Source organism: Ursus arctos, unplaced genomic scaffold (genome assembly GCF_023065955.2).
Source record: "Ursus arctos isolate Adak ecotype North America unplaced genomic scaffold, UrsArc2.0 scaffold_2, whole genome shotgun sequence".
Classification (NCBI taxonomy): domain Eukaryota; kingdom Metazoa; phylum Chordata; class Mammalia; order Carnivora; family Ursidae; genus Ursus; species Ursus arctos.
In genome coordinates this window covers 50982617-51005934 of record NW_026622874.1, presented here as the reverse complement: position 1 = coordinate 51005934, position 23318 = coordinate 50982617, and the positions used below count along the sequence as shown (strand labels likewise).

Sequence of the window (23318 nt, the reverse complement as noted above, 5' to 3'; positions counted from 1 at the left end):
AAATTAGCTCATAAATAGTTACATTAAGCAAACATTAATAAAAATATTTAAGGAGGATTTCAGAGTATAATTGAGGAAATAAAAATCTTATAAAATTACTACTGTGAAAGGTCTAATAAAAGTTTGTTATACTTTCAGTGACAGTGAGGCTATTCACCAAATATAAAGAGGCAGAGAAATATTTGCTTTAAGACAAATTAAAGGGGTATAGATGAATTTGTCTCTATCTGATGGGTATAGTAGCATAAGTAAAGAAGTACCTGAGTTTGTATTTTATCAATTCCTTCATGACTTATCTGTATATGTGATTTACTGTGACATATGATAAAAAGTGAAGAGCTTGAACATTTCGGGGGCTAATAGTAAAACATTAATGGTAGTACTACATTATTTTCCATTTTGTGTTTATAAGTATTTTGGTGCAAATATTCTTATTGTAATTTGTTGTTAATCAGTGAAACTTTAGTTCTTCATAAATTTGTTCTTCTTATAAGTAATTCATTTTCTATCATAGGAGATACACTATAATTTGTAATTTTGCACAAATATTCTTCTCAAACCATTTACCATTTTATATTATGACTTACTGAAGCTATAGAAATTAAAGTGGTTTAGAATCATTAGTACCTCATAAATATCTCCATCGGCTAAAACACAGGATCTCTGAAATTTGGAAAACATAACCCAGAGCAATGTGTAGTTCAAAAGAAAATATCTTGTATACATCTTGTTATCTGCTGTATCTTAGCCTATAAACACATAGTAGATGCACATGGCAGATGCTCAGCAAATACTTGTGGGGTGAATAAATAAAGAATTGACAAAAAAGCTATATTTGCATATATTAAATCAAATATAGATGCTTCCTTTCATAAGAAATTGTAAGTTTTGGACTTAGCTAAAAACATATATATATATATGTATCCTAACTAAAAAAAATATATTCTGTGTTTTATATAATTACATGATAAACATTTTAAAAGTATATCATTCCCAGTATTTATGAGCATTAATTAATAGGAATAACATCAAAATATAAAGAATCAGGCTCTGCTGTTTTGATAATGGTTTAAAATTGTTTTGTCTTACCTGTGTGATAAACTCTTCTTTATAAAATATTTTTATGGCTATGTATCTTATTTATCTTCACAATACTTATAGGGAGAGATATTACACATGATATAAATTCCTTTTAATGAGATGAAGAAACAGGACCTGAAACGTCAGTGACTCAGTCATGTTCACACTCATCAACACAATAAACTCAAACCCAAGTCTTTGATGATTTCTTCTCTTCTCTCATAAGTGGTTGCTTATGATGCTTTGAGTTTTCACAGGTTGATGTAAAAGCATAATTTTAATAGGGTATTTATTTATACCCTAACATTGCAATTTAAGTTCTGAGAATCCATATTTACTAACTTGTGTAGAATATGTCATCCAATAGTATTTAAGGTTTTTGCCTGCCTGCTTTTGTAATGGGTCTTAGTTTTACACATTAGCAACAACATAAAAAAAAAAGGAAATTGATTATATGGCTATTAACCGAACTCAGATGCAGCTACGCCCCGTTTTATTGGTGAGACCCATGATAGCCATCTCATGTTGTGTGAGAGCCTCTTATCCTAGTGTTGGCAATTTTAAAGAGTTGGAAATGTGAGGAAAAAATGTTTGCTTTTCATTTTGTACTCTTTTGTACCCTACTAGTTTAATTTTTTACTGTGTGCCTACATACAGTTACCCCCAAACCTAAGAAAACTAGTTTCATGAAAAAATTAGGAGAATGAAAACGATTATATAAATAAGGGCATAATCATGTATATTAACATTTTTTTTAAAGATTTATTCATTTATCTTAGAGAAGGAGAGTGCATGAGTGAGAGGAGGGGCAGGGAAAGAGAGTGGGGAAACAGACTCCCTGATGAAAGGGTAGCCTGTGGGGTTCAATCTCAGGACCCTGAAATCATGGCCTGAGCCGAAACCAAGAGTCAGACGCTCAACCGACTAAGCCACCAAGGTGCCCCAACATTATTTTTAATTAACAAACACATAACACTATTCTCTGTTAGGCATTGTTCAAATGATTTACATCTAAATGTAACATTCATGTATACTTCTGCTGTGTTAGGTAGAACCAGGCAGCTCTAGATTCCAATATTTTGTCTTGCATCTGTATCATTATACCATATTTACTAACTTGTGTAGAATATGGTTAATGTATGCACGTATCTCTCTGTCTATCTCTCTTACTACTCAAATGAAGTTTTGTTATTTTCTCTCCTCACGGTCAATGACCATATCTTACTCTAGTTTGTTTTGTTTTTCCAGTTTTTGTTTGGTTTTTATTTGTTTTGAACGGTCTTTGAGAGGGAATGGAGAGATTGTTGGTTTGGGATTATATAAAAAATAGAAAATAGATCCAGGTCTCCTGTCTCTATCATCTGTAAAGTATATCAATTTTCACTTTCCTTTCCTAAATCCATGCTTTAAAAACGTTGTCCATCTAAGAAACATACAGAGTCTTGGGGCAACTGGGTGGCTCAGTCAGTAAAGTGTCAGACTCTTGATTTGGCTCAGGTCATGATCTCAGGGTCATGGGATGGAGCCCAGCACCAGGCTCTGTGCTCAATGTGGAGTCTGCTTGTCCCTCTCTGTCTGCTCCTCCCCCTGCCCCTGGGCTCTCTCACTCTCTCAAATAAATAAATCTTAACAAAAGAAAAAAAGAAACATACAAAGTCCCAAAGTATAAGGTTTGATGCAGTGACCAGCCATTGATTATACCCTGAAGTGGATATACATTAAGGGATTGTGGATGGATAGATGATGGATGGATGGATGGATGGATGGATGGATGGATATAGATATATTTATGTCAGATTTTCCAGATCTAATGTATCTGAATATATAATAAGTCTCATTAGTTCTAATACCCATATTTTACCTACTTGTCACCCTCACCTGCTCGTAGATGATCTCTGCCTTCTGCAAACTAATACTCATGCATTTCTGGGGAGTCATGTGGGTTTTTTCACATGCACTTGGGATCAAGCCTGACACTAATTGGCCAAGTGTCAGAGTAAGGCTTTCAACTGATTGGATAAGGCCCACCCCATTATGGAGAGTAATCTGCTTTACTTAAAGTCAACTGATTATTAAGTATTAATCGCAGGAACATCTAGACTAGTGTTTGTCCAAGTAAGTGGACACCATAGCCCAGCCAGGTTGATACATAAAATTAATCATCACAGACATATTACTTTATTTAAAATCATCAGTAAAATATTATTTCAGAAATAAAAATTTAGACACTTCTCATAGTGTGAACACTTATAAGTGTTTTTCCTGGAGGAATGTCAACAGACCTTTCTCTGAAAATTACTGTTTTAAAAGAGAAAAGCCTGTCATTTTATGGAAATGGCTCAAGGATAGACAATTCAGTAAGTCTTATAATGGGCTGAAGTACTCTAGGTGTGACATTGAAGACTTCTCCAGCTTTTATAAACACAGTGGTTGCTTATGATGCTTTGAGTTTTCACAGGTTGATGTAAAAGCATAATTTTAATAGGGTATTTATTTATACCCTAACATTGCAATTTAAGTTCTGAGAATCCATTGTGTTCATTTTACACATTCTCTTCTTGTATGCAGGAACAATTTTCTCAGCATATCATTCCAAATTAAATTGCAAGGGCATTTTACGATGAATTAAACAGGTGATCCTCTCCAAGCCTCTGTAATGATTAGAGCAAATATCCAAGAAGTAAACATTTTTATCACAATGTCACTTCTCTCATACTCATTACTTCTCTTATCTCACACACAGTGTCCAGTACAGGGCTAAGTTAGAAAAGCGTTAAATTAATATTTAAGAATTGATGATGGGTCTTCAATGAAAACCATTCTCAGGCAATCCTTTACTAAGCTGGCGGGTCAGGGTGTGAACCAGGTAGAGTCCCCTTTGTGAAAGAATGGTCTCGCCATGGACACCTCCAGCCTAAATACTGCACTGCTTTCGGAGTGAACTCAGGTGGCTTCTGATTCTCATACAGGGTCTTACACAGCTGATCTCTTAGAGCTGGAATTTTGTTATCTGTACATTAGGAATAACAGTACTTGTTTCAGTTATTTTGAGACTTAAAATAAATGAGAGAGTATAAAACATATTTAACAGGGCCTGCCAAACAGTATGTAGTCAATGTTATAGCCATTGCTGTTATTGAATTAACAACATCTTACCTTCAATATTATATTTTTGGGGAACACGCGTTCATAAATGTATTCTTTTCATGCTACAGATAGCTAGACACTTATCATTATTCTCATTATGTCTCATTAACTTCTGTTCTGTATGAGTAGAGCATTGTCTTGCAATATATTAACTGATTCCTAAGATCATTAAAGAATATGAGAGTAGCAAATGTCCACCTAAGTCTGAGAGGAAATCCCCCATTTTTGCAAAAAATATTTAGCTAAGTAATATGACTCAAATTTCTTTAGATAATATTCCTGGAAATTTTTCTCAATTCTCTCCTCTTTGGTTTGTGAGTGAAAGCATTTATGAAAATTGGAAGCCTGTAACTGACTCCCTAATTCTATATCTCTTCTTACCCAGAGGTAAGGTAGAGGAGTGGGTGGGAAGTTAGTGTGTGTGTGTGTGTGTGTGTGTGTGTGTGTAAGGGGAGAAAGAGAAGGGGAGACAGAGAGACACCCAGAGAGAGAGAGAGAGAGGGGCGGGGAGAGAGAGACAAGAGAGCACTGCTCTAGGGTTATATTATAAAAGTAACCAAGAAAAACAACCCTGGGCTCAGTATACTATACTACATTACAAATCAGGTATCAGAGATGCTCAGAAAGCCAGACTGGAAGACAGCTGGATAAGAATGCTGTCAGCCTAAGGAGTTTTGCATGGAAGCCTTTTGTTCTAACCAGCTAAAGAAGAAAAGAGGAAAATGAGGAAGCATCATCCCTCATTATCACAACTGACAGTAATGGTTCCTTTTTTTTTTTTTTCCAAACTAGTGACTGACAACTCCCAGCAGGCTGGGCTCCCCCACAGGGTGCTGCTATCCTGATGGAGGGACCAGGTTTCCCTTACCACCAGTCTTCTTATCGCAGTGAAGTTTTTACTCTTCAACCGTCAGGAAGGTCCACAATATTAGATGTCATAGGGGATGCCTCCAAGAAGACGCATCCTTGTTCTCAAGGAACTTACAACACCATGAACACTCACACAACTCATCTGAGGATGCTCACAAGGGAGGTTTGTTAGGAAGGCAGCTAAACAGAGTACATATCTCGCACACATGAAGGACAGTCAGGAGATGCTCATGTCTACTACAAACTTGGGACAAGGTTTTGATGAAGGAGAGAGCTGTGGATTTCTCTGACGAGGTGGAAAATATTATAAGCACAAATAGAAAATTTGTTGAGTCATATCGTTTGGGTGCGGTTGTATCTATGAGGACTTCTCAGGGCAAAGTGATTCCAGTTCTGCAAATTAGTTTGAAAGCACAGGATGGGATGTTAGTGGTGGTTCATTGCTCACCTGGCCCAAGAGAAGCCATGTTGCAAGTTTCGGCTTCTATGAAGAGCAGAAGAGCAATGATGTTCAGGCTAAAGAAAGCCTCTGTTTTTATTAATTATAAGGTCAGAATCTGATTTTCTGGAATCAAAAGGCTGAGCAAGCAATCGCGAAGCAAGGGCTACACAGTGGCAGAGATGAATGCAACCTGACATCCCACATGCGTTGTGGCATAGCTCATTGCTTTCCAGGCATCTGTGGAAAACACACCACCTCTCAGGTCTGCCGCCTCAGACGTGTTCTCACTGAACCATAACCTAGCAGTGGTTCTCAGGTTGGAATACCAAATGACAAAAGGAGTTACCTAGACTTTCCAACATTTTTAAGCATCCTGGTGATGATTTGTGGAAAGGATGCCTAGGCAGGAGAAAAGAAAATCAAGAAGAAGCTGTATTTTTCATTTACAAAATGATACTAGGAGGTTGTCAGAAAAGCAACTAGATAACGTACATTAGATATTCAAGAAGCAACAATGGCGTTTTAATTTTCTAATGGGAGAAACCAGTAAGGTATAAATTCCTCAGTTTACACCAGGAGTTAAAAAGAAAATCATTGCCTACTTATTGGTTCATTTTGTAAATTGAGATCAATGAAATTCTCTGAACAATAGCATGAAATCAATCGTAAAATAGCATATAATTCATGGCCGGTATTGTAAATTATACTTTGCTTGACAGTAATCGGTGAGGTTTCCATGCGCTGGGATGCATTTCCGTGTAACACGTCTCAGGATGATGCCTGTGGATCCATTTCTAATGCATATTAGAGTGATCTGTTTTTCCCTGTCTACAACTCCCTGTGTTTGATCTTATGCAAATGATGCAATCAAGCAAATGGAAAACAAGATGTTGTTGCTAAGGGGCTCTGACAAACAGTGGCCTTATGTTTTCAGGGTTCCCCCACCCTCCATTTCCTCGACTCAGATTTGTGTACATACCTGCAATTGTTTGAATCCATTGATCCATTACATTGCCCTTGAGGGGCCTAATCACTTCTGTAGAGACGGATTACCAAATCAGTTGCCGTTAGGCAGGGAGGAGAGAGTTATCATTATAGTCCTCTTTGCTTTACATTATAAATTGGTGGCTTTGTTTATGCTCATTCCCAAAGAATGCTTTAGTCCTGATTCCCCTGTAACCCTCTTTTTCACTTTTTAAAATTGACTCTTTAAGAAAAACCCTCATTCCATTTGTTCCTTTTCAGACACCTACTCTTTTTTCCCCCACCTGATGCTGCCTCCTCTTTTCTTCTGTAATTTTTTCCCCTTTTGATCACATCTCCTTGTTTCACCAGGGATTTCCCAGTCGGGCCACCTGTGCAGCTTCCTCTCCCATGTATCATGTTAGAGACTATCCCCTTCTTTTTTTCATGCCTCATTATTCAAAGGACACTAGTGACACTTCATCTTCTTATGGAAATACATTGAGAATACTCCACTTTGGGGTGGACAGTATAGGCATAAAAATGACTTGGAAGTCAAAAAGCTATTTAATCAGTCTGGCTTTCTTTGCACTATTGAGTATATAGTTTTTAAATTCTCAGAATCAAAAGAAAATCCTCAATTCCTATTGTAACAAAGGCACAGTAATCAGATTTCCCAAACTAGAAATGTGGCCCACCAAATTTGTGTCTGTGTGTGTGTGCATGAATTATCTTAAGGAACGTGATTGGAAAAATGTTTAATTCTGCATAGGCTTGAAAATCTTGGCTGTATGGTCATCATAAGCATAAATGAGGTACCAGTGAATGTGGAGCATTTATAAATCTGTCGATTAGCTATCTACCTGTATCTCTGTTTCTATGTAACTATTTATCTATATCTTTACTTCTGTAGCTACATTTGATAACTGATTTCCCTCCCATAAAATTTAGTAGTTAGACAATCACAGTTATTCTCAAGGGCCCCCGTCCTGTCCTCTGATGGTGTAAAAGCTTCCAGAGTGGGTTACATAGTTTCTTGGCATTTGGAGTGTGGCCATCCATGGCACTTTCCTTATTTTGCAAAAGGATCACTATTGAGATATCTTGCTCAGATCCAGGAGATCCCTTCATTGCTTCTGTATCACAAATGGGAAACTGAAATCCTTGCACTGTTTTCTGTGGTCCTGCCTGCCTACAAACACCATTGTCATTTCTTCAGCTGGGATCTGTCACCTCCTTGGGACTCTATCTTGAAAACAGGGGTCAGGACCCCTCCTCCCAAGAGTCTGTACATGTCTTCTATCATTATACCATCATTCTGGGAAATCTGAGGTGGTGGAGGCAAAGGAATATACACTTCTTCGTTTTCCCAACATTATATCTGAACACTGAGTAGTCTCTGTTCCCCCCCAGTGACTCTGTTCAGGAAGTTTCTCTTGCTCTTTCTGCTCACTAACCAACCAGCCACATTCTGTTTTATAGATAGTACCTATTTTATAGATAAACTTTGGATTTATAATTTAGTTAGGAGGGAAATTTAGATGCGAATTTAAATGAAGGGAAAGTGGAGAGTAAGGGGAGGGCAGAAGGAAAACAAAAAAGGTTCACATGACAGCCATACTGATCTCAGCCCCTGTGGCACTGATAACAAACATTGTAGGGGTTCTGAGGACAGAGCTATACCTAAGACTTCCAATTTTAGACCCCACTCAGTTCCTCTAGAGAACTAACCAAATCATGGGAGGAAAAGAAAAGATCAATATGATGAAGGAAGAAATAAGGGAACAAGACAGTTATTACTGAGGAGTGCCAAGGGTCCAGTTGAAATTGGAAAAGCTAAAATTCTAGCCGACTCCTTCAGTATGTTCAGCAATATTTCTCATTCACATCTCAAAAGTATAGGAAGCATTAGAGAAATGAGATGGTGAGATTTATCCAGAGCTAGGAACTAGGAATGCATATATTGAAGTAGGTTGGGGAGGTGAAAAACCCTAGGGAGCTGGAGAGCATGGCTATGAAAGGGGTAATCAAAGATCACATCAAGGAAAATGCAAATGTTGCGAATAGTTTGAAAATGAGAAGGTGCTAAGAGACTAGATATTGTGTGGTGACAAAGGAGTGATTGCATTGATGTGACAAGAGGAAGAGGTGAAAGGCTATCAGTTTGTGGTTGGAGAGGGCAGATTTTAGATTAAGAATCTTGGAAATAGTTTCAAAGATGATCAAGTAGTGGGTATAACTGTGCTGAATGTCGAATAAATGAAGTAGAGGTGAAGGACATTACATTTGAGGAAGTTAAAGTGAAGCCAGATTCAGAGATGAGTCATTATTGAGGATGTTGGAGTTGCCAAAAAGGAATTATAATTGAAAAGAAAACTGAGCCAATGCTGAAGTCATTGAGGAAAGGAGAAGTATGACATAGAAGGTGTAAGAGGGTGCGTGTGTCAACTAGGCCTACATTTTCTTAAATAATGAATTGATATTGGTAAATTATGGCTGTCCTTTCTCCATCTATACATGTATATGTATGCACATCAAAGGATTTGAAAAATATATGTGACCAAAAAATAAATAAGATTTAAATTATTTTTATGCCTTCACTCTGAGAAAAACGCTGTTGACATTTTGGTGTATCTCTAGTCCTTGTTTCTTATGACGCATTCATGTTTGAGAATTACATTTTGGCATTCAGGCAAACACGACTTTGCCTTTTTCCTATGTTTTTTTTTCAATAACGAATCTCTTTCATCTCACAATTACAGACCCTTCATTGGCCTAACAATTCATTAAATTCTTGGAGATTTTTAGATGTTATTCTATTCCTGAGAAAAAGTTGGCAGTCTGGGTAAGGGGCATAGAGATCTCCCTCTGGTCTTGCCCATTCTTTCACTCAGCATATAAAACTGTGCTAAGTAGACATCATATCAGTCCTGGAGATATTGTAGAGTACATGATAGGAGAAAAAAAAGTATCTGTCTCCACTCAAGGAGTTTACATCCCCCTGGGAGGGATATAAAGTCCAGAAATAAATAACACGGCAATGGCTGACATCTTTTGGTAATTATAATAAGTAACTAAACAAGGCAATGTGACAGAGAGTATCTGGGGATGGTGGTAGCCACACTGTTGGATTATCAGGAGAGAACACCCAGAGGAGGATGAACCTGAAGAATGAGAAAAATTCAGCCAAGTACAAAGAAGGAGAAAATAGATTTCAACTAGAAGGAATAGTACCTGCAAAGGCCTGGAGGTGTGACATTGTAGAGTCAAAGAAACAGAAATATGTCTGGTATATGGGAAGAATGAGGCAGGTGTTAAGTCAGCTAGTATTTCATTGACCATTATTAGATTTCATTCTAAGAGAAATAGAGGGCCCAAAGCAGTATTCTGGGGAATCGAAAGATCACTCTTCACTAATGATCTTGCTTCTTTCTTCACTGAGAAAATTGAAGCAGTTTTAAGATAAATCCCATACACTCCCATGACCATCTACCCACCAGCCAGCATTCACACCCACGTTGCCTGCCTTCTCTTCTATAACTAAAAAGTATCTGTCCCTTTTTCTTCTAAGTCCAAATCCTCCTCTTTTGTACTAGATTCCATTCTTTCACATAATCAAGGCAAAACTCCAATAACTCTCTCCTCTTTCATCCATTACTAATTTTGCCCCTTCTGTTGGGTCATTCCCATAAACATACAACATAATTTTTATCTCATTTAAATTACCTTTTTAAAATCCCTGGACTCTACTTACCTTCTCTCTATTGTCTCATTTTTCTACTTTACAACAAAATTCCTTGAAAAAGTAGTGACTATAAGTCACTATCTCTGATTCTTTGCTCACTCTCTCACAAACTCACTTGAGTCAGGCTTTAACACCCGTAACTTCACTGAAACTTCATTGCACAAATACCAATGACTGCTGTATTGTTAAACAATGGTCAATCTCTAGCTCTCATCTTATTTGACCTATCGCCTTTAAAACATTTGATTTATTTGACTTCCAGATACTATAATCCTCTTGTTTTTCTCATACCTTACTGGTTGCTCACTCTTAGTTTTTGTTTTGTTTTGTTTTTTGGTTGATTTCTGCTTTACTCCCAGAAAAAAAAAAAAAAAGAAGATACCAAAAGATTTGAATCCTTTTATCTTTTCTCTTTTCTACCTACACTTGCTCTATTAGTGTTCAATCCACTTTAAATATAATATATATGATGAAGACATCTCAAATTATACCTCAGGCCAGGACTTTTTCCTGAAATTCCAAATTTATATTCTAATTGCCTAATTGACATTTCCATTTGTTTGTCTAATTAAGCTATCAAACTTGTCGTGTCTAAAACATGAATTCTTTATCTTCTCCTTCAAAACCTGTTTTTTCAGTGATCTTTTTCAACCAAATTAATGGTTACTTCATTCTTGTCTTTGCTCAGGCCAAAAACCTTGGAGTCAGCTTTGATTCCTGTCTCTCTCTCTCATACACTACATATAGTGCACTGAGGAATCCTATAGTTTTGCATATCCAGAGATCCTTTTGGGGTGATTTCAGCAAAATGACAGCATAGGGACTTCTTGGGTCAATCCACCAATCCCCCAAACCCAGACTCCTGCCCAGAAACACCAATTTGAACAACTATTCACATGTAAAATTACCTTCCCAAGAGCCATGGTTTCCAAATCAGGGATTATAGCACTTGGATAAAGAACAGAAATAAGAAGAGATGCATTAAGGAGAGTAGGGAAGATCAATTCATATTACCTCCATTTATCCCTACCCCAAATCCAGGCAGCCCAGCACAGACCAAGACTGGGAGAAGAAGAGTAGAGTGAGCACCTAACTTCACTTTGCCAGAGCTGGCCTGTTCAGCACTAGGCTGAATCCTAGGCTGTCTCCCTGTATGGAGCCATACTACTACTTGATTTCAAAATATCTTACAGAGCTATAGTATTCAAAGCAGTATGTTACTGGCATAAAAACAGACACACATATCAATGGAACAGAATAGAGAGCCCAGAAATCAACCATGCATATATGGTCAACTAATTTACAACAAAAGAACCCAGAATAGACAATGGAAAAGGACAGTGTCTTCAATGAACGGTGTTGGGAAAACTGGAGAGCCATATGCAAAAGAATGAAGCTGAACCACCATCTTACACCATTCACGAAAGGTAACCCAGTGCACTCAAGACTTGAATATAAGAGCTGAAACCATAAAACTTCAGAAGAAATCATAGGCAATAAGCTCCACGACATAGGTCTTGGTGGTGATATTTTGGATCTGACACCAGAAGCACAGGCAACAAAAGCAAAAATCAACAAGTGAAACTATGTCAAACTAAAAAGTCTACAAGGAAAAAAAAAATCATCAAATTAAAAATGCAACCTACTGAATGGGAGAAAGTACTTTGCAAATCATATATCTGATAAGGAGCTAATATCCAAATTGTACAGAGAACTCATACTAGTCAATAACAAAACAAACAGACAAAAAAACCAGTCCAATTAAAAAATGGACGGAAGATCTGAGTAGGTATTTTTCAAAGAGAGACATAGATGGCTAGCAGGTACATGAGAATATGTTCAACATGACTAACACATCAGGAAAATGCAAATCCAAAGGATTGGCAATGAGATGTCACCTCACATCTGTTAGAATGGCTATCATCAAAAAGACAAAAAATAACAAGTGCTGATAAGGAGGTAGAAAAAAAGGAACCTTTGTACGCTCTGGGTAGGAATGAAAATTGACTGCAGCCACTTCGGAAAAGAGCATGAGGGATCCCAAAAAAAATTAAAACTAGAATTAAAATATGGCCCAGCAATCCCACTTCTGGGTGTTTACCCAAAGAAAATGAAAACACTAACTCAAAAATATGTGTGTACACTCATGTTGATTGCAGTATTAAATATAATAACCAACACATGGAAACAACTTAAGTATCCACTGATGGATGAAGGATAGAGAAAATGTGGTATATATACACAGCAGAAGATTATAAAATAATGAAATCTTGTCACTTGCAACAACATGGGTGGACCTTGAGGATATTACTCCAAGTAAAATAAGTCATATAGAGAAAGACAAATACCATATTATCTCACCTATATGTTGAATTTAAACATAATATAAGCTTACAGATATAGATACACACCACACACACAGGCACACACATGTGCACACACATACAGGAATGATATCCGCCCTGCAAAGAGGAATTCCTGACCTTTGAGACAATATGGATAGACCTTGAGGGCTTTATGCTAGGTGAAATAAGTGAGACAGAAAAAGACAAATACTACATGTTTCACTTAGGTGTGGAATAAAAAAGCCTAACTCATAGAACTAGAGAACAGCATCGTGGTTGTCAAGGGATTGAGGCCAGAGGGCCTCCTTGGGGAGAGGAATAGGGAGGTGTCAGTCAAAGAGTACACACTTCCATCTCTAAGATGAATAAGTTCTGGTGATCTAAGGTATAGCATGGTAAATATAGTTAAAAATACTGTATTTATACATGAAAGTCATTAAAAGAGTAAATCTTGAATGTTATCACCACAAAAAAACACAAAAACGTAATTATATGAAGGGTACAGAAATGTTAACTAACCTTCTTGTGGTAATCATTTTGCAATGTATACGGGTATTGAATTATCACAATGTATATCTTAATCTTACATATGTTGTATGTTAATACCTCAATAAAGCTGGGAAAAAAAATATCCAGAATCTGACCATTTCTCACTTATGACAAGCCTCCTACTTGATTACTATAGTAGCTTCTTAAGTGAAATTTATGCTTATGCTCTTGCTCACTATACTCTATATTCCACCCAGTAGCCAGGGTGATATTCATGAAATCCATCTGATCATGAAACAGTTCTGTTCAAAATCTGCTAGAGTCTTCCTTATGGGATCTCAGATTAAAACCCCAAATCCGTACAAAGACCTCCAAGGCTCATGTGATCCAATCCCTCATTAAATCTCTGATGTCATCTCTTACTTCTTTCTGCCTTATTTGCTCAGCTCCAGCAACACCGACCTCCTTGCTATATCCATGCCAGGCGTGTTCCTTCTTTCAAGCCTTTGCTCTGTCTGTTATCTCTCTTGGAATGGCCCTCTCCATAGAATCCCAGATTTACTTTCACCCCTTCCAAGTCTTTGCTCAATATGTCACTTTCCTGCCAAAGCCTCCACTGACTCTTGCCTTTTAAAATTACCTTGCACTCCTGATTCCTCTTGCTCTATTCTGTTTTCTGTAGCACTTTTCGATTATATGCCACCAACATCCTTAAACCCTGTTGGACATTTTAGTTAAAGCCATGCTGTTTCCTATCTTCCTCACCCATAACACCTTAGATCGTCTGGGGATAAACCCTATCTACGAATGCAGGACTTGACAGGATTTGGTATTTCAGTCCTGGCTCATCTGTCATACTGGGCCTCTTAAGTAACATGACCCTCTCAAACATACTTACTTCTTCATCCTGGTCTCCCCCATTCCCCAGCGGGCATAGAAATGCAAGTTTCCCAATCCACGGAGGAGGATATTTTGTCACAGTGAAAACCAGATATGGATGGTAACCCTGGAACTAATTGCTACAGGGGGCTATTAGGCACCTGAGGCAGATATGCCTGGTGAGTTTAAGAGTTAGGTGATCAAGGTCACTTTCAAGTAGGGAGTTATGGTGGCAAAGGGAGTGGGGCATTCTGTAATGAGGAGATACTGTGAGGTGTTGATATCACGCTGATGCAGTCTGACCTCACCAGCCTGAGGATGGTAACTAAGGATTAATTAAGGTAACTAAGAATTAACTAAGGTAACTAAGATTCAACTAACGATTTTTGGATGCGCAAGTCTGTCCCAGCAAACACAGGCAAGCAATCATCAGGCCACATTTGAATGATAGGATTTCCTCACCACCTACAAACTGGGTAGCCAAACCCCTACCTCAAAAAGCTAGAACATAAGGAAGCAAGAAAAACTGCCCCATCACAGAGTCTGTTGGCCAAAGAACAATGTAGCATCCAGTCTCATTTGCAGCTGACCAATACGATCTGAAATGGCCATGAGAGGCTCAAGCAAAATATTCCAAAGTCACTCCGGATCAACCACATGGAATACAATTTCGGTAGAGGCATGTTCTTTCAGAAAAGTTGGATGGACTCTGATATTCAAATGCTACAGCTTTCTCCTAATTGCACTGACTTACCCATTAAGGATTACTGCTTTACTCTGGGTTCTGTGTCCTCCTTGATTTTGCTCCCGAAACCAGACTTAGAGAAAGATCCCTAGTTTTGCCTGCCTAGGGATTGCAAGGAATTCAGACAGATAGTGGAGATGAGAAGCTGCCTGGTCACCAAGTTCCTGTGAATCAGAAAGAGAAGGTGAAGAGAACAGGGGAGCAGCAGATAATGTGTTAGCCTGTTAATCCATTATAATTTTGGCCAGAATTGGACCTGCTAGTAGGAGCTGTTCTTGCATGAAATTTTCCTACAGTAAATAGTTTATACTCATTGTAGCATATGAGACCACTGTTCCCATGATTTTTAACTTAGTAAGTTTCACAGAACGTTGGTCCAAATGACGATCCCCCAGTTCTGTCTGACTTGTGTATACACGGTGTTGCTCTTCTGTCATGTCTCCAGCAGTTCCAGGCAATGCCAATGCCGTACAGATTTACCCCCAGCTTGTAACATTTTCAGAAGTAACCACATTGCTGGGGGGGGGTGCCCACCTCAGCCAATACCACTGAATACCAGTAGGATAAAATTATAATGAGAATAAGGCTGAATCTAAAGCATTATGAGTCTCTGCTTGATGACTACTCTTTTGGCCTTGTGTAACTACATTTAGCATAAAATTATTATTTTTTGCCTTTTTTCTGATGACCTACATGTTTAACCAACTGACTGTACTTTGCATGAAAATCAAAGTGTTCTTTCCTGGTTTACTTTTGCTATCAGTGTACTACAAAATCTATTTCCCTAGATTAGATTGTATTTCATTAGTCTTTTAAATGTGGAATTGTAATGGCTCAAGGTTAATAAGATTTAAAAATATGTGTCACTTAAATTGTGACTAACTTATTTCAAAAATATTCCAGAAAGTAAGAATTTCTTCTGGTAATAACAAAAGTATGAATGATATTTAAATCTTGGTAAAGTTGACTGCACTTTGGTTAGGTTCATCAATAAAATAATTATTGAGTACCTTTATAAATGAAGTGCTCAGGGCATTTCAGAATTGAATTAGTAAATTACAGATTGGTTTATTCTAATGCAAGGGAAAATGGTATCCATTAGAAAGGCAGACAGGTAGAAAGTACTCGGGAGGTTGATGGGAGAGATCATGACTGGCTCGGGTACTATCCCACTCTCTCTGTCATTGTTCATACCCAGCTCAACTGTGTCTAGATCATCTCATTCATTAGTTCCTTATTCATTTATTCAAGCATATACTCAGAACCCACAATGTGCCAGGCACTGTGCTAGATACTGAGGATGAAAAATGAACCTTTCTTTCACAATGTTCAGTTTAATGGATCAGATAGTCACGTAAACAAATCATTATGACAGCGTTATAATGCTATGCAAAGGGTGTGTGCAAATCTGCAGGAGCCAAATCCATGGAGAGGATAATAGCTCCACCTTGTGCCAGGGGTCACGGCAGGATGTGTTAGGAAAATCTTAAGAAAGAAATGGGCTTTTGCACTGATCTGGACAACTTGAAGGTCAACAAATAGTTGGTCAGGTGGACAGAAGAAAGGAGTTAGGCAAAAGGAATTACAAGCACAAAGTCATTGTTACAAGTTATGTATTTGCATTTCAAAAGCAACTCCCGTTGTCTTCAAATATGCTTTAAAAATTATTTAAAGGTCTCATTTGTTTTTTAACAGAGTGGTTGAAGTAACTCTAAACTCAGAAAATGATTCACCTGGTCATAGACATTTAAGAGGACGGTCACATTGTTAAAATGAGAAAGTTAAAGCAAGAGCTTGACTGACACTTGTCTATTTAAAAATAACCGTAGTATATTTAAAGGATAAAACAGCCTATATCTTATTGCTATTGATTTTTAGGGCTATTGATTCTTGTTTTAAGCTTTACTTGAACAGTTCTAAGAAGTGGGAATATGGAGGAGGAGTGGGATGGCCTGAATAAAAAATAGGATGGTAAATAAATTCTTTTTTTTCTCCACCCTCTAGATTTAGCAGTATTTACGCCCTACCAGTTTGTACTCGGTGCCTGCACGCTTGTGGGATGTACAAACAGTTCCCTGGTCATACTGCACACGGCACAGCTGCCGCCGGAGCACGTGGATTCCCCACTTCTGACCGTCCTGGATTCTAGAACTATATATGTACAGTAAGTAGAAATGTTGTCTCTGTCACACACTGGTTTATGCAAGAATCCAGTGAGCTCAATCAAGGGAAGGGTTTGTGACATAAAATTAATTTTATTGTGATGAAATGCATAGAAGTGATTAGTTCAGTGGTTCTGGGAACCTTTGATTATCACTTGCCAACTTAATTTCCATTTCGTCTCCATGCAATCAGGCTGAGCCACATACTTACACAGATTCTGTGCAAACTTCAGTAAAGGGAAACTGACCACTTACAGGACTGCCTTGGGCTTTCTATAGGGGAGGCATTATCCATGATGAGTTGAAATTAGAGTCTAAATATTTATTTTCTTTTTGAGTATAAACTAGGACCTTTTTGTTCCCTTGTGGTTGAAGTCAGAAAGGAACTTTCACAGACAGGCATGTTCAGATTATTTTTGATATGAAGTGATTCTGACCCATTTCCTAATCTCTGAGGTGCAAAGTATACTGTTGTCCTGAATCGAAACTTAACAAACCTCTCCTGCCACCAATTAATACTTGTTTACATTCATCTCTGTCGGTCTCAGTTTTCCCATCTGGAAAAGAAGAGTTTGGACTGAGTAAATTAGGATATTCATTCAGGCTGGGAAACGTTATGATTCATACCCCATTGTTCCAGGTCTGAGCTGTCCTATTGGCTTTCAGTGCTGCCCTAAGCTGAGCCCGCATTACTTACACCAAAAGATTTCCCTCTACTCTCAGTATTTCTCAACTTACCAATTTCTGTCTGTTTTACGATTTGTCCCATTCATATTTGCTGACGCATTATAAGCCACATGTGGAATATCCTCTACTTTGCCTTCTTTCCTACCAATTTCGATCCATCAAGGAGATAGTCTTCCGTGTCTAGGTAGAATCTCAGCTTATCCATGAAGTTTGATTTGACTTCTTCAGCACTTTGGTTCTCAGCTTCTCTGTATTCTAGAGCTGCACGTTAATTTGACATTAGATGGCTGCATTTTTTCAAGACAATTATGTTATTTCTCTCCTTCTCTCTCTCATTTTTCATAAATTCTCAAATGTTCTACTTCTCTCAATTTTTGTTCTATGGCTTAAGTTCAAAAGTGAGTACTCACACATTTTTTATATTATTACCTAATTAAAATTATAAGTAACTAGAAAGCAGGCACTATGCCATATTTTCTTTATACCATTCAGAAGAGACATTTAATAACTACTAGGGTTTTTTCTTTTAAGCCTTTAGTGTGTGTGTATGTGCATGTGTGTGTGTGTGTGTGTGTGTGTTTTGAATGGCATAAATCCAAGTTCATATACATCCTTTAAAAATCTTGCACAGTTCAGGTTTGACTTGAATGAATGATGGATAGTCATGCAATATTTTTCCATTCCCAGGTGGAAACAACCAAGAAATGTAAATGGGATTCTGGAGCGCTATATATTATATATTTCAAATCACACGCATGATTTTACAATTTGGGATGTCATCTATAACAGTACAGAACTTTTTCAGGATCACTTGCTGCAATACTTGTCCCCCGGTAATAAATACCTCATCAAGCTGGGAGTAAGTTCACTTTATTCTGTCACTTTCTCTTCCCTTCTCTTGCTGCTTCTCTCTTCCTTTGTCCCATCTTCTCTCTCGCCTTCACTTAAAAAAAAAAAACCAAAAACCCAAAACTCATGTATTGCTATTGAGACTGAAAACTCTCACTTCACGACGTAAATGGGAAAGTGATCTAATACCTACATATTTATTTTGTATTACACAAAATGATGCCATAACAATTTGATCCAGTAGATTTTTCCCAAATCTAATTTGGGATTATCAGAAATTATTTCTTCTTTGTTATTTCTAGAATGGCATAATTGGTAAGGGCTTTTTCTAAAATGCCTGGATTAATAAGGTTATTTCCCTATGTAGCTTGTATTCATTTGGAAAACAATGTATGGTATGAAAATTTAGGTCTTATATTTTAAAATGAAGGTTTAAATGACCCCCAAATATTCTAGATTGTTATTATAGTCTGGTTTACATTACACTTCTATCTCAAAAGAACAGTCACTTAATAAAACCCTAGGATCAACATACTTTAGAGGTCTTTAGACAGACAATAGCATTTTTTAATGCAAAATAGCACTTTTGTACAAAGGTCTTTTAAAAGACCTTGATATTACTGTGGAATTTATACTCAGTAGTTCCTTTTGTTTTTTGATGAAATATAATCTTTTTTAAGTTTAATAGCACATCTGAAAATAACTGAATATAAACATGAGATTGTCCCTATTTGTTTTAAACACACTCTTCATTTTATAGCAATACCTATATAAGGATATTTGCTTTGATAAATGCCATAGAAAATATTCTGCTCTTGATTATGAATAAATTTACATTTATGTAGACACTGTGTATGCATTCATTTTACTTAACATGCTCTTGAATGCTCTAAATATTATACCACGAGAAAATAAACTACATTCAACTATTGTTAACTGTCTGACCTGACACCACAAAACAAGGGCAATCAGACAATGTTAAAAATCCTATTCAGGACTGACTCCCTGTGCCTAGGTGTTCAGCACACAGATGGGCTTATGAAGCAGCATCTTGGATTATTTAATTGTATTACTCAAGATTTAAGAAGGGTATTAACTTGGTTTTCAAAAACTAATACAGAAATCCACACTATTTTCAAAACAGTGGTAATGTCAAAATCCAGAAAAGACTCTATTGCTTAGAAGCAACCAAAATTAAACAGAAATTTGTGTGCTCTTAGTTTTTATCAGGAGGCAAATGTCATGAAACAAAGTTCTCCTCAATTTTTAGGATATGCTGTGCAATCAGTGTAAATCCACCCCAATCTCCTATGTTTTATACATCTGTGATATCTTGAAAAATAAATACCACTAGATTGGGAGTCTGCTTGTCTGTATTTCAATTCAGATTTTGCTACCAACTGTGTAACCAAAGGCAAATTCACTTAATTGCACTGATTTTTATATTCTTTAAGCCTAAAATCAAGGCTTTGAACTAAATGATTTTTAATGTCTCTTTGAGCCCTAAAATTCTATGACACTAAATCAGTCTGTGATTCCAAACAATATTCTATGGCATCAAATGAGATCTGTCAGCCACTGAGTAATGTTGATGCAGGACGTCATAAAGATGTGGAAGTCCTTGCCCTAACTCTTGTTAGGAAAATAAATTCACTCACATTATTTTTTATTTCGCTGTATTTAGTAGTGGAGAAAATATACTAATGTATTTCAGGAAGTAGTCAACTAAAAAGTTTTTTACCTAACTCTATAACCAGTGAATTAAGAGAGCCAGAACATTTTAGGTTCATCTTGCTTAATTGAAGGATTATTGTCTATTTCACAGTTTCAACATAATAACTAGCTTTGAAGGTCATAGATTAGTAGATGGAGATTAGGTTGTCAGCCAAGGGCAGTTGCCTTTGTAAATGGTCCTAGCGTGTTGAAAGTTCTGGAAAATAAAACATACAGATGGCCAAGCCCTTAAAAGTAGAAGAAGCTACATGAGGAGTCAAGCCAATGTGATTTACTCTGGACTCGGAGACACTGTGTTACTTCAAGTGGCTTCATTTAATTTTTCCTGTTAACTGGAGTATACACTCCAGAAGGGTAGAGACAGCATCTTTCAAAATTCTATATGCAGAGTCAAGCACAGTGCCTCTCAGCAAACAATTCGTGAATGAATGGATGAATGAATGAACACTAAGTATATGTGTTTCATAAAGAATCTGAGACTTCTGATATGAATTCCATGATCTGCTGTAAGAAGGCCGAGTCAGGGACTGTGTGGATCCAAGCATATGCTTTTCCTACTGGAAGAAACAGCATAACGCGTCGCTACGCTCAAGAAATGGTGTTGTGGAGTGTGGTAGCTCCGAGTAAAGATATAAGTCAGCAATTAAATAAAGAAGCTAGTAACACAGACTAGTAGCAAGATATGTACGGCTTGATAATTTTCATATTACAGCTAGATGTTTGCCTCTTGATGAATGCTAAGTGTTAAATATCTTTCCTGGAAAGATTCTTGGAACTGAAGAGCTTAATGTTTCAAAAGATCATTTATAGATAACATGGCCTTGTTCCTTTTCTTCATACTCTAAGGTATGCTGCCTTCTTAATATTCTCAGAGCCTACTTACCTGAAAACAAACTATTGAAAAACAGAATGCTAGCTTCGGATGTTCCTAATAGTCATCGTTTCAAAATAATTGATATGCATTGATTAATTACTAATTTCCTTATACCAAAGTTCAGTCCCCTGTTTGATCAGAAGTTACTGGAGATTTCAGGATGGTAGTATGACTTTGTCACTTAACAAAAATGGTTGTAACTGAGAAAACCTATAGGAGGTGGGATGAAATGCCTTATTGTGAAGGCTCAGAGGCTTTCAAAGACCTTGCTGTTTCATAAAGGCATCTTTAGTCAATCCTACTATTTTGTTTAGTTTTTCCAAACCAGAATTTTAATCAGCATTCAGCTGCATTGCATGCCGTGGCCTCTGGTGCTGGTAGGCCAAACAAGATACTGATTCGTCTGATTTCATTTAGATAATATCAGTTAGGTTCGACCAATGCGAAGCAACTTTTGGAGTGTTTATTTCCTTATTTAAGGAACTGCTCACTTAGCACCTCTAAATATGCAAAAAGGATGTGGGGGGGGGGAAATGAAATATTTTGCAGGTAATTCTGTTATTTCAGCAACTTCTTTATAAATTCTGTTTTATTTGCAAGAATAATTGTCTCACAAACTCCCTGGATTCTTAGAAGATTCCTTTGTCAAATTTTGAGTTTATGGATCTTAGATGTCATAACCCAAAGATCAATCCTTCCAAACCAGAGGATGTCTTTGTTTATCCCAAAAGGCATCCTAAAATTCTCAAAACAAAATAAATTTCAATTCACATTTTATTTTTAAATATATATAATTACATGTCTTATAATATAGTATTTCTTTGGGGAGAGTTAGCTGGGGACAATTCTTAGGACATAAATAAGAAAAATAACAGTGACAACTAGACTATCTGAATTAAATCCCAGTGTGTTATGAGTTTAACAATAAGATGCTCCAACATTTTTTCCCCTCCTAAGGAAAAAAAGTCTAGAAACTGCAAGTGGATAGATTTCTCCCTCTCTGAGGACTGAAAAGAATGCTCTTTCCATCATTTTCCTTTGATAATTCAGCTGTCCCACTTGGCCTCTTTCCCTGTCATGTTTCTAGTGGACTTTTTGCATGTTTGAAATTTTTTAAAATTTTTCTATTTTAATGTTCAGATAGTTATTTCTTGGGCTAACAACAACATGTTCTAGAACTTTGAGTCATGGTTTGGTCACAAGCTCAATTGATTCCTCTTTATTTGCAAAGATTCTGTTTTAGGAAAAGGATAGTTTATCTCTTCCATATATATGCACAGGCTGCAGCAGAGAATTAGAGGGAACCCACAGAGGTTAATTAGGTCCCAATCTTAATGCAATTTCATGCCCAAGCCACAGTTAAACCCACCAGAAACTTGCTTACGCTGATGAGAAATTATCCTGAAGATATAGGCTACTGTTGTATTCTTACAAGGGAAAGTGAGATTGAGCTCCATGTCTACTGACCATTCAATATTTATGTTTATAATAAAGAATTTGCAACACGTTATTAAATAGTACACTGCAACATAAGAAAATATCTTTAAAAATAAGTCAACTCTCTCTTATTTATAGGGAAATGAATTTCAACTGTGTTCATTATCAAAAGGTTGTTCCCTCAAGATCAAGCTGAAAAGCAGGGGACAGACCCAAAGAAATAAAAAAGGTGTTTTAATTTTTTATGCTAGCAATATCTACCTTCCTTAAAAATGGACTAAATGCCTATCTGCTTTTTACATTGTCCATGATTTTGCTTCGTTTTCTTAATTGGTTTTTGGTAAATTTTAGTGCTTTTTGAAATATTTTGAAATTTGCATAAATTACAACTGGACCCTAAAGAGATACTGAACAAAGTTTAAGTGTAGTTTTCAAATGTCTGTGTTATATAAAGATACAATTGCTAATATTTGTGAATGAATATAGTCTGGAGACCCTGGTGTGTCTGTCTCCACTTCCTGGAGAAATGTTTATCCAATAAGTTAGGTAGCAAAGATACTTTCCTAATACACGTAAAAATTTATTTTGGAATTACTGGCAGTTAATTATGAGAGTACACACGGAAGTTTCCAGGTATTTTTTTTTTTAAGATTTTATTATATTTATTTGAGAGCGGGGCAGGGGGGAGAGAGTACACGTGCACGCGATTCGGGGAGGAGCAGAGGGAGAGGGACAACCAGACTCCCTGATGAGCCCAGAGCCTGACGCAGGGCTCGATCCCATGACCCTGAGATCATGACTTTAGCTGAAATCAAGAGTCAGATGCTTAACCAATTCAGCCACCCAGGGGCTCCCCAGGTATCTTTAACA

At 37.1% G+C, this 23318-nt stretch overlaps 1 protein-coding gene across 1 annotated transcript in view; it reads left to right on the top strand.

Moving 5' to 3' along the window:
* The window catches only part of USH2A (usherin), a 676313-nt gene that overhangs the window by 329508 nt on the left and 323487 nt on the right, over window positions 1-23318 (top strand). The window contains exons 33-34 of the mRNA XM_026517347.4: window positions 16710-16869; window positions 18242-18413. Coding sequence (XP_026373132.2) covers window positions 16710-16869; window positions 18242-18413 — 332 coding nt within the window. The remainder of the gene's footprint in view (window positions 1-16709; window positions 16870-18241; window positions 18414-23318) is intronic.